An 11450-nucleotide genomic window follows, 5' to 3' on the forward strand; every position below is an offset into this window, starting at 1 on the left:
AAAATTTGACAGGAATGCAGGAGCAGATGTCTGGCCCCAGACACTGTGTGTGCTAGAAGTGAGAAAAAATACTTTCCAATAAACACATTTTAGGTGCAACTTTTTCCCACCCAATTGTTTCTCACTGTCTACCAAAATAAATAGGCCTGTTGCATGCATAGCGTAGGGTTCAACTAATATAGTCTTCTATATTATTGATGCATAGATGGTTCCTATAAACTCCAATTAGAATAAAAATATATATATATATAGCTTGTAAAATAAATATAGACAGTGAGAGTAGACAGAGTACTTACCCAAATCTCCATATACCTGTGTGGGGTGATACTGAGTCGTATATTGAGAGGCAAGATCAGTTCCAGCAACCGGTGAGTATATGTGACGAGGAGGCGGCGGCATCATAGCGGGAAGGGGAATAAAACCTGGCAGAGGGGGTGGAGGTCGATGTATAACTGCATGGCCACTTGTGTGGAATTCGTGGGGCTGAGGAACAACTACGACTCTCCGCACACCATTGTCTTCAATAACCTACAAAGAGGAGAAAAAGGGAGAATGTGAGCTGAGCCAGGCTTACTCCCTGCTGTATATCTTCTGTACCAAACCCTGATGAACTGAGCATTTGAATCATTTTATTATAGCATATTTACTCTTGCTTGGCACTCAAATTAAACTTGTTTCTGACTAGTCCCGGAGGTCACTGATGGAAGCTGCCTTGTCTGGCACAGAGGCCACATACTCTGGGCTGGAGCTAGACTATTTTGCACCCTAGGCAAGACCAGATACTTGCATCCCCCCCGCCCCCCAAAAAAAGATCGCACTGCACAGAACTGCAGGGGAGAAGCACACCGGAACTGCACAGCGTCCCTGTGCGACTCGCATTCAGTTTGAATGGGTTCTAAAGGGGGTTACTGGAGGGCAGCTGTCCAGCCCAATAAAACAAAATTGTAATACCACCTATAATCCTGTCCTTTTAACACAGTGGCCATAAGCCAGCGCCTATGCTGTACAGGCGTCAGGTTACTGTCACCACAATAAAAGGACAGGAATATGGGTGGTATTAAAGGGGGGCACAGGCAGCTCCCCGTTTTTCCTTTAATTCTGCTGGGGCAAAACACTTTCTCTTCCCTGATCTCAAATCACTGCAAAACCTTCACTCGCTGCATGCAGTTCTGGATCTTGTTTTCAGACTTCTCCTCACATCAGAGCTCTTTCATCCTGCACCCATTACTGCAATTTTAGCAGCGACTGACGCTATTTTGCAACGATTTGAAGCAATGCCTGTGTAATTTTGAGGTCTATGGACCGGGGATAAACATTAAGTTGGAATGATGGACAGTGCACTGTATGTACTAGAGTTGCCACATCATCCCTTTAATCCAGGACACACATTACACAGGTTCTGAGGCTGATTAAGGTGGTAATTAAACTCACTTGGTGCCTTATCTGCATTAAATCAGCCTCAGAACCTGTGTAATCCATATGTGTCCTGGATTAAAGAAACATGTTATACTTACCTGCTCTGTGCAGTGGTTTTGCACAGAGCAGCCCAGATCCACCTTTTCTCAGTTTCCCTGCCTGTGCGCCTGGCCCCTCCCCCTTGCCAAGTGCCTTCAGAGCAAGCAGCTTGCAATGGGAACACTCCAGCAGGCTTGCTCCCAAGCTGTGGCTGTGTGTGTCCATTCACACACCGAGATAATGTATAATGTACTAAAGCGCTGCTATGTCAAAATATTAAATACTGTGAAATAAGAACAGCTGCACCATTAATATAGTGATCTCACACTAACCTCCATAATAAGTAAAAGAAAAAAACGGTGTGCCAATTCAATATGTGAGAGTATCTCAATATTCTATATTAACCAAATATTGCAGTGAAACAATAATATACAAACACAAAAATAATTCCAAAATAATTTCAAATTAGAATTCAAGTGAATAAAAGTCCCATAGAAGTTGAAAAAAAAAATATAATTCTTCCTTAAACAACTCCAAGCAGGTACAACTCATCGTTAAAAATCTGTTATAATGAAAGCACTACATGCTCAAATGCTTGTTGTACTTTAGGGGGTTATGCTGATTTCCAATATTTCATTATATGAAATTTTATTGCACAAAAATGCCCACTCGCATAGCAATCTTTAGTATTGCATAGCATAGAAAAAGCTTGCCTCCTCACTGCTCCTTCCGGGTTTGAGACACTGAAAGTGACGTCACTGGCTCTACCCGACGCGTTGCATCACTGGTCATATGACTCACATAGGGGAAAAAAGGAGCCTAGCGACGAACGCCGGGATTTATGAGCCTTTGTTTTTCATCCATTTCAAATTGGACAAATTAAGAGTTTTAAACACTGTTGTAAAATAATATATGTGAAGATAAATGCTATATTTGTATTATGGGTACAATGACCCAATGATCCACCCGTCACCTTGGCGATTGGTAAACAAACTAAGGCTCATAAATTCTGGCGCTCGTCACTAGGCTCCTTTTTTCCCTTGAAGTCACATGATGCAATGCGTCGGGTGGAGCCAGTGATGTCACTTCCGGTGCCTCGTAAACTCGGAAGGAGCAGTGAGGAGGCAAGCCTTTTCCATGCTATGCAATACTAAAGATGATTGCTATGTGAGTGGGCATTTTTGTGCAATAAAATTTCAAATATTGAAGCAATTTTGCGCAATAGAGGTTTTTATTTTTATTTTGAGTTAATGTTGAAGAAGCTGTTCTGAGTATCTCCAAGGAGAAGCTGTTCTAAAGAACTTGAAGGAGACCAGAAAGACCAAAGATACAGCGGTGATACCTGTCAGGAGTTTAAGACCCCTTTCACACTGAGGGCGTTTTGCAGGCGCTATAGCGTTAAAAATCCGCCCTTAAATAGCTGCTCCTCGGGCTTTCACAGCGGTGCGCTGGCAGGGCGTCCGAAAAAGTCCTGCCAGCAGCTTCTTTGGAGCGCATTAGCAGCGGTGAACTCACTGCTGCTAAGGTGTTCCGGCCCATTGAAATTAATCACGCCGTAGCGGTGCATTGCGGGCAGTATAAACCCTTTCTCGGCCACTAGCGGGGGTTAAAAGCGCCCCGCTAGCGGCCGAAATGAGATGCAAATCTGACGGTAAAATAGCAGCGTTTTACCGCCGACGCTATGGGAGCCACCAGTGTGAAAGGGGTCTTAAAGACCATGATACTAGAGGCGTGATTAGACTCCTAAGTTGAGCGGGCAATTCCCCAGGAGGTGGCGGTGGTGGTTTTCATTATCATTGATCTTGAACGATAAGTCGCAGCTGCTTGGAGCAAGATGTTGAAGGAAAAATTTTATTTTTTTCAACTTCTATGGGACTTTCTTTCACTTGAATCCAAATTTGCTGCACACTGAAGGTTATTTAAAACCTTCAACCTTTACAAACACTTTAAGGACGCAGTTAAAACCTTTGTTAGGTTTCTATTGCTGTCTGCGTCTTCATTGGGGAACTTCATTGCCTGTATTTTTCTTGATGACCATTGTCATTGATGCAGAAAATTATGTGAATTCCAAGATGTTAAAGCTGTCACAGGAGAGAGTGGAATCAATGAGGTCACTTTTTCTGGTGACAGCCGCCTATGAGGAAATTTCACCTCCCTTTGAAGAATTTTTATTACATTCTATTGAGTCTGAGACAGGAAGTGACAGACAGCACACAATAAGTAACTATAGCTTGATAGGGTTTTCTAACCATTTCCTACCCTGTTGAAAACCTTAAAGAAAAAAAGCAGTTTTAGTTTTACACCTAAATCATTCACCTACAAAAAAAATCCTGTTGTGCACGCCATCAGTGTTTTAGTATTAAAATAATTGAGCTTAATTAAATAGAGGATATGAACATTATTCAGCTGCCACATATTCAGAATTGGATCCATATTTGCTTGTGTGTGAGCTAACTCCACTTTTAAAGATTAACTAAACTGTCCCCCCGCCCAGAGCAAAGGTGAAGTGGCATGGCACGCCAACCCAGGCACAATGCAAATTCATATTTGCCATTCACCACTAGTTTCAGTTTCTGCAAACATATCACGGGAATAACAAAGAATAAACGTGTTGAAGATCTCAAGTCTAAATAGAACATTTTCTAGAGCTATTTAAATAATACATATAACCTAATAAAATGTCTCAGTTTATCCAATAAAATACACCTGAAATAATAATGTGTTCTCTCTGTCAGTTCTATTAAAAATAACTGGGGAATATCCTACATCAAATTACGGAGGTAATAGAACTTGATTTTTGTGCAGCTAAGGCTGACCATAGATGGAGCAAATTGCGGTTGCAGGAAAAAAATTTGCTCAATGCCCAGTCAGTGTTGACAGGGGAATCCCACCTGACGAGCCAATTGTGTTCTCCCAGCGGGGGGCGGGGGAAGCTGTCCCCGCCGGGAGAAGACAGTAATTTCTGCAAGTGGCTGTTGTATGTAAAATCCAGCAGGTTGGTGGTACCCAGATTGATCAATTGGTACATTCAGCCTGCCCATACATGATTCGAATCTCGGCTGGTTCAGCCCATCTATGGCCGACCTAACCCCCTCCTTCACAAGGTGTTCAGAAATAAAGCAGACAATGGCAATCCTTATCACAAAAAAAGTTCTGGCACTCAAAACAATGATCACAACGATGTGACACATTGTTTTTGTGCTAAAGCCAGCCAAAGACAGTTCAAATTTTGGCTGGTTCAGCAGGAGCCGGCCGAGATCCGAACCATATATGGGCAGGCTGAATGTACCCAAGCTGATCAATCAACTTGGGTACAAGTGGCCTGCCAGATTTTACATGCAATTATTGCAAGCCTTCCCTGCCGGGAGAACACAATTGCTCCATGGGAGGGAATCCCCTATTAACATTGACTGTGGTTGCAGGAAAAAAATTGCCGGCTTAAAGTGGTTGTAAAGGTTTGTTTTTATTTTCTAAATAGGTTCCTTTAAGCTAGTGCATTGTTGGTTCACTTACCTTTTCCTTCGATTTTTCTTTTAAATGTTTTTTTTCTTTGTCTGAATTTCTCCCTTCCTGTTCCTCCTCAGTAAGCTGTTCTGGCTGACCAACCCCCAGCCAGAACAGCTCGGATGATGGGGGCAAGTTTACTGAGGAGAAACAGGAAGTGAGAAATTCAGACAAAGAAAAAAAAACATTTAGAAGGGAAATGGAAGGAAAAGGTAAGTGAACCAACAATGCACTAGCTTAAAAGGAACCCATTTAGAAAATAAAAAACGAACCTTTACAACCCGTTTAAAGTGGTTGTAAACCCAACCAGAAAACTTGCACCTACAGGTAAGCCTAGATCAAGGCTTACCTGTAGGTGCAAGAAATATCTCCTAAACCTGCACGGTTTAGGAGATATTTACAGTAATTACAGGCGCCGATGTCTATGGCGCATGCGCGCCGTTGATAACGGCGCAGGTGCACTGAAAGTGCAGTTTTTCTGAATGGCATAACCTGGGTTAATGCCGTATTCCCATGCATTAACGGGGAACTGTCGTTCCCGCCCGCATGCGCGGGAGTGACATCATCGCCGCTCCGGCCAATCACAGCGTCGGAGCGACAAAAACAGGAAATATCTTTGCGGCGACATGGCGGCAGCGCCGGTGGGGAACGAGGAGGACTTCGGGGGCTTTGATTTCAGGTAAGTGCCACATAAAAAGCTAGTATGCTATGCATACTAGCTCATTATGCCTTTCTCTTGCAGGTTATCCCCCCCTGTTTTTCGGGGGGGGGGGGGGGGGGGTTACTTCCTCTTTAAGAATAACTTGTTTTTACATAGTTGCATAGTAGGGGAGGTTGAGAAAAGACAAGTTTAACCTATGTGTGTGATTATATGTCAGTATTACATTGTATACCATGTATGGTTCGGGTGCTTATCTATTCGTTTTTTGAAACTTTTGATGCCCCCACTGAGACCACCACCTGTGGAAGGGAATTCCACATCCTTGCTGCTCTTACAGTAAAGGACCCTCTACGTAGTCATGTGTCTTAGTAAACTCCCTTCCACTAAAACGTTTTATCCCTATTGTGGGGTCACCAGTATGATATTTGTACATTGAAATCATTTCCCCTCTCAAGTGTCTCTTCTCCAGAGAGAATAAGGTCAGTGCTCGCAACCTTTCCTCATAACTAATATCCTCCAGACCCTTTATTAGCTTTGTTGCCCTTCTTTGTACTCACTCCATTTCCAGTACATCCTTCTTGAGAACTGGTGCCCAGAACTGCACAGCATACTCCAGGTGCGACCAGACCAGAGTCTTGTAGAGCGGGAGAATTAGACCCGGTTCACACTGGGGCGACTCGTCAGGCGACACAGCCGCCTGACAAGTTGCGTCCCATTGTAGTGAATGGAACCGTTCTAATAGGAGCGACTTGCATTGACTTCAATACTGAAGTAATTTTGCAAGTTGCCTCTCAAGATGCCTTAAGATCGCCTTGCCGAGTCGCCCCCAAAGTCGGGTCGCCTGTGTGTGAACCGGCTCTTATTGTTTTATCTCTGGAGTTCAAATCAAACAAACCCTGCGTCAAGATCACTGGAAGTGAAGAAAGAGCAAAGCCCTGTGTGCTTGTGCCTACCACAGCAGTAATGTTATCAATACAAAGCTCCTACTTGAGTTTGTGTACCTGGTCTAGAACTACACGGTTAACATCATGCTAGGAATAAAGGGCCAGATTCACAAAGCACTTACGCCGGCGTATTTAGAGATGCGCGGCGTAATTGAAAAATGCGCCGTGTGTATCTATGCGCCGTATCCTCAAAACGAGATACGCCTGAAAACCAGTTATTTCCGTCCGGCGTAAAACGATTACACCGGCGCATCTTGGAGCGCAAAATACGCTAGACGCACCATTGTTTTGCTAGTCAAATATGCAAATGAGGGAGATACTGCGATCCACAAAAGTACGCTTGTGCAGCGCAGGCTACGCCCTGTGCGCATCTGCTGTTTTCCCGGCGGAAAGTTACACCTTATAAAAGCTGCCTTAACTTTGCACCAGACGTGTGCAGGTCAGCTAAAGCAACACCATTAGGGACGAGCTGAGCACACACACTTGCAGGACAACAATCTGTATGCCAACATGCCAGGGGGAATCCATGCTCATAGCTATACTAGTGACTTTAGAGGCACGCAGAAGGAGGATGGAACGGAGGAGGAGGAGGGCACAGGAGAGGATATACCGCACACGCCTAGCTGTCTTTGGCATGCCTGCTTCTGAGGTGTATCGCACCTTCAGATTCACCCCTGAAGCCATCATGGAATTAACCAGAACCCTGCAGGATGACATCACCAGCCCAACACACCGCTCACATGCACTGGAGCCACTGGTCAAGGTCATAGCAACACTCCATTTCCTTGCCACTGGCTCTTTTCAGCGCACAAGTGGAGTGGTGGCTGGGATGTCACAATCCTCCATTAGCAGATGTGTGCACCAGGTTGTCCCCGCAATCCTGAGACGCATGGCCAACCAAATCATCAAACCCACCCAGGAGGACCTGCGGATGAAGACAATGACAGATTTCTATAGAATTGCCAGATTCCCACGGACCGTGGGGGCCATTGATTGCACACATGTGGCACTACAGTCCCCCCATGAGACAGAGCACATGTACCGCAATCGGAAGCATTGGCATTCAATAAATGTACAGGTGATAGCCGATGCCCAATACCTCATATGGCATGTCCGTGCCAAACCCCCCCGGATCCAGCCATGACAGCTACATATACCGTCAAAGCAACATCCCAAGAGAATTTGAACAGAACGTGTACAGGGACAGCTGGCTGGTTGGTGAGTGACATGGGTGTCAGGCATGACTGTCCCCCCCCATGATGCAGACATCACGAGGGGCACATGCATGACTAACATCCTCCTGTCTTTTCCCTTCCAGGTGACTCTGCATATGCACTTGGACCCCATCTCATGACTCCATTCTGGAACCCCCAAACCCCAGGAGAGGAAAACTACAATGCTGCACACATACGTACCCGTGCAGTGGTGGAACGCACCTTTGGCCTCCTGAAGTCCCGTTTCCGATGCCTGGATAAGTCCGGGGGTACCCTGTTGTATTCCCCAAACTTTGTGTGCCAGATCATCGGTGCATGCTGCACAACTTCGCAGTGAGAAGGGGCCTGGAGATTGACCTACGCGAGGACCTGACCCCTGAACCAGACAATCCCCCCCTGACCAACTCTACCCGGTCTACTGAGGGAACAGCAGCCAGGAGACGCCTCGCAGAAGGCATCTTTGCACAGTAAACACACACATTAATCATGGCACAATGAGAATGCATGCATGCACACCACTGTGGTCCCTAGCACACACACCCCACATCCACATCGAATTGGATTAGACCGAAGTACACCGCACGGTACTAGGGAGCAGCAATGCCCCGCCAAGGCTCCAATTATGTCACTGTACATTCATACACCATTCACATGGACCTGGGATCACTTCTCCCTGGTCCTGGGGATCCCTACTCCACCAAAAATGAGGGTGACACCCCTTTTCTGGCAGGAATGTCACCCCCACATTCATACATCATTCACACACATAAAACAAATCATAATCACAGTAAAAATCCCTAAAAAAATAAGAAAAAAATTAAATCAAAAGCACATCCCAAATTAACGACGACGTGAGCTACGCCTGGGCCGGCCACGGGCCCTCAGGGGAGACTCATGGGGGAAGGAGGAGCCTCCCCTGGTGTCTGTCCACCTGCTGGCCTGCCCTCCAAGGCCACGGCTATTCTGTTCAGGCCCACAGTGAGGGCTGCCGTATTGGCCTGGACAGCCTGGGTATTGGCCTGGACAGCCTGGGTCAGGGCATTCACCTCCAGGGCCTCGCCTGCTGTGGCGGTCTGCAGGTCGCAAAAGCAATTGATGTACGCCAATGAGTTCGTGCCCACATCATTGACGGAGTCTTTTATGGAGACCAGGCTGTCCTCTATCTGGGCCAAAGTCCGGGTGACCTGACCCAGATGGTGGATCCGACGGGCCTGGTCCCTCCTAAGATTTGCAGGCAGAAACTCGGCCACCCCCCTGGTCTTCTGGGTGGCCTTTCTGCCTGCAGATGAGGCTTGTGGCCTGGGAGGAGGGGAGCCCCCTGGGGGGGACTCCTGTTGGTGGAGGAGTGGGAGGGGCTACCCCTGATGGAGGCCTGACTGCTGCCAGCCACAGGGGGAGCCACATCCAAAGGCCGAAGTATTTCACTGGCAATGTCAAGCTGATCCTCCTCAACCTCCCCCCCTCATCCTCCTCCACCTCAACCTCCTCATGAGGTGAGTTGTGGCCACTCCCCTGCCCTGAGGACTCCTGCCTTTCTTGGGGCTCTTCAGCAGCCTGATGTCCGGGGGATGGAGCAGACTGGCCAGATGGCCCAGCACTCTCCTGGCCATCTGTGGATGACACAAAACATACACAGGTTGGAGGATCCACATACTTGGCACATATTCCCTCCCCCCCCCCCACACATGCTACTCGCCAGATAATAAAAAAAAAAAAAAAAAAAACACGTACCTGTCCTCACGGCCTCATCGGAGTCAAAGCCAGGCAGGCCCACCACTTGCTGGCTGTGGAAGCACTGGGCCACTGCACGCTCCTCATCAGTCCACCTGATGGTGCAAGGTGGTCCCCCTCCAGTGCCCCTGGCATGGGCTGTAATCTTGGCCAGCTTATCACGGACCAGGCTCCTCAGATCATTGATCTTCTTTGCGATCCCACTGGCGGTCCTCGTCTCCCCCCCCCCCCCGCGCATTGATCTCATCAGTAATCTCCTGGAGGATCACCTTCTTCCTGGCCGGGGTGATGTCCCGGCTCTCAGGGCCATGCAAAAATCGCCCATGTCGGGTGATGACCCTAGCAAGTATTTGCTTCTCCCGAACAGAGAAGTTGAGCTTTCTCCTCTTTGGTGCCATATCACCACCAGTCAGCACCAAACAGACACAAAAATCAGACAGAACAAACAGACACAAAAAGACACAGAACAAACAGACACAAAAATCAGACAGCAAAAACCAGACACCAAAATCAAACAGCACAAACAAGACACCAAAATCAAACAGCACAAACAGACAGCTAATGCAGACTCCAAAAAACACTCAGAAAAAACAAACAGCTAATACAATCTCCTACTCCAATAAATCTTTACTATAAACACTACTACACTAACCAACAAATACCAACAGACAACAGAACAAAAGCACCTTGCTTCAGGAAGGGAAACACATGGATGTACTTTTGCAATGGAAGGGCGTTTGTCTGGGCCTATTTATACACAGGGCGTATCTCACTAAGTACGCCGGGCCTAGTTCCTATCTCACTGATTGCGCCGGGCCGAGTTCTGAGCATGCCCAGTGAGGTGCATAATCATGCGCAGTACGGCCGGCCCTTCATTTGCATGGGGTCATGGCTCATTTCAACGGAGCACGCCCACTTCCTTCCCACTTTCAATTACCCCACCTTACGCCTCGGAATTTAAGTTACGCTGGCGCAAATTTGGGCGCAAATACTCTGTGGATACGGTACTTGCGTCACGAAATTGAACCGGCGTAACGTAACAGAAGCGTTTGATTGTAAGGGTCATGTCACCAATATAAACAGTACATTTTTTTACTGAAAGGTTTGCTGCTTTTCCTGAATTTGCATTAGGGTCATGTTACGTGGTCAGCGCAAGTCAAACAACCACTTACAACATAAAATCTGCATGCACTGTATTTGCATTGAACCCACTTCTACTGCTCTCCATAGCGACAAAGCTAACATAACAATATCTCTAGTTATACACCAGTAGAATATTGTTTGAGAGCGTTTGTTTTCGGAACATTAGTTGAATTTTCTAAAGGTTAATGGGGGCATATCAACAATCTTTTTTTGATGAAAATTGATCAGGGTGAAGGATGGAAAATGTTACTCTATTATTGGTGTGAACGAAATTCTAACTGGCAATATGATCCTCAGTGGGGAAAAAAAACAAACTTATCGCAAGACGTTTGCTAGGAAAAGTTTCATCTGGAATTAGAACTTTCATAGTGATGATTTGTTCTTTGAAATCTTCATGTATGATAGAGGAATGTGTGAAAGAACAATACATATAGTATATACAGAACAGCCCCATTGGCTGATGAACATTTATTGTATCTATAAATATACAATACAGCAAGTCCCCTACTTACAGACAAGTTCTGTTCCTGGAGCTCGTTCATAGGTCCAAAAAAGATCAGTGCTTGCAGATAAAGGCTGCAAGCACTGATCAGTGTGTTCTGGTGGGGGGAGTCCCCCTGTCAGAACACAATAGCACAGCAGGGGAGATCACTGCACCAACATTGCTTGCGTTAGTATGACGGCCCACTTTCCTGACAGCGCTCGTCTCCTTTACTCTGCACTTTCCTGAGACAAGCACGGTTCCAGAATGCCAGAGACGAGTGTTGCGTTGCAGGTCTGGAACACAGGTGCCCTCAT

General features: G+C 46.4%; 1 protein-coding gene across 4 annotated transcripts in view; it reads right to left on the reverse strand.

Annotated features, from left to right (window-relative positions):
- The window catches only part of FNDC3A (fibronectin type III domain containing 3A), a 310643-nt gene that overhangs the window by 96952 nt on the left and 202241 nt on the right, over positions 1-11450 (reverse strand). For all 4 annotated transcript variants that reach the window (XM_040340289.1, XM_040340290.1, XM_040340292.1 and 1 more), the window contains one exon: positions 297-528. In XM_040340289.1, coding sequence (XP_040196223.1) covers positions 297-528 — 232 coding nt within the window. The remainder of the gene's footprint in view (positions 1-296; positions 529-11450) is intronic.

This window comes from Rana temporaria, chromosome 2, assembly GCF_905171775.1.
Source record: "Rana temporaria chromosome 2, aRanTem1.1, whole genome shotgun sequence".
Lineage (NCBI taxonomy): Eukaryota > Metazoa > Chordata > Amphibia > Anura > Ranidae > Rana > Rana temporaria.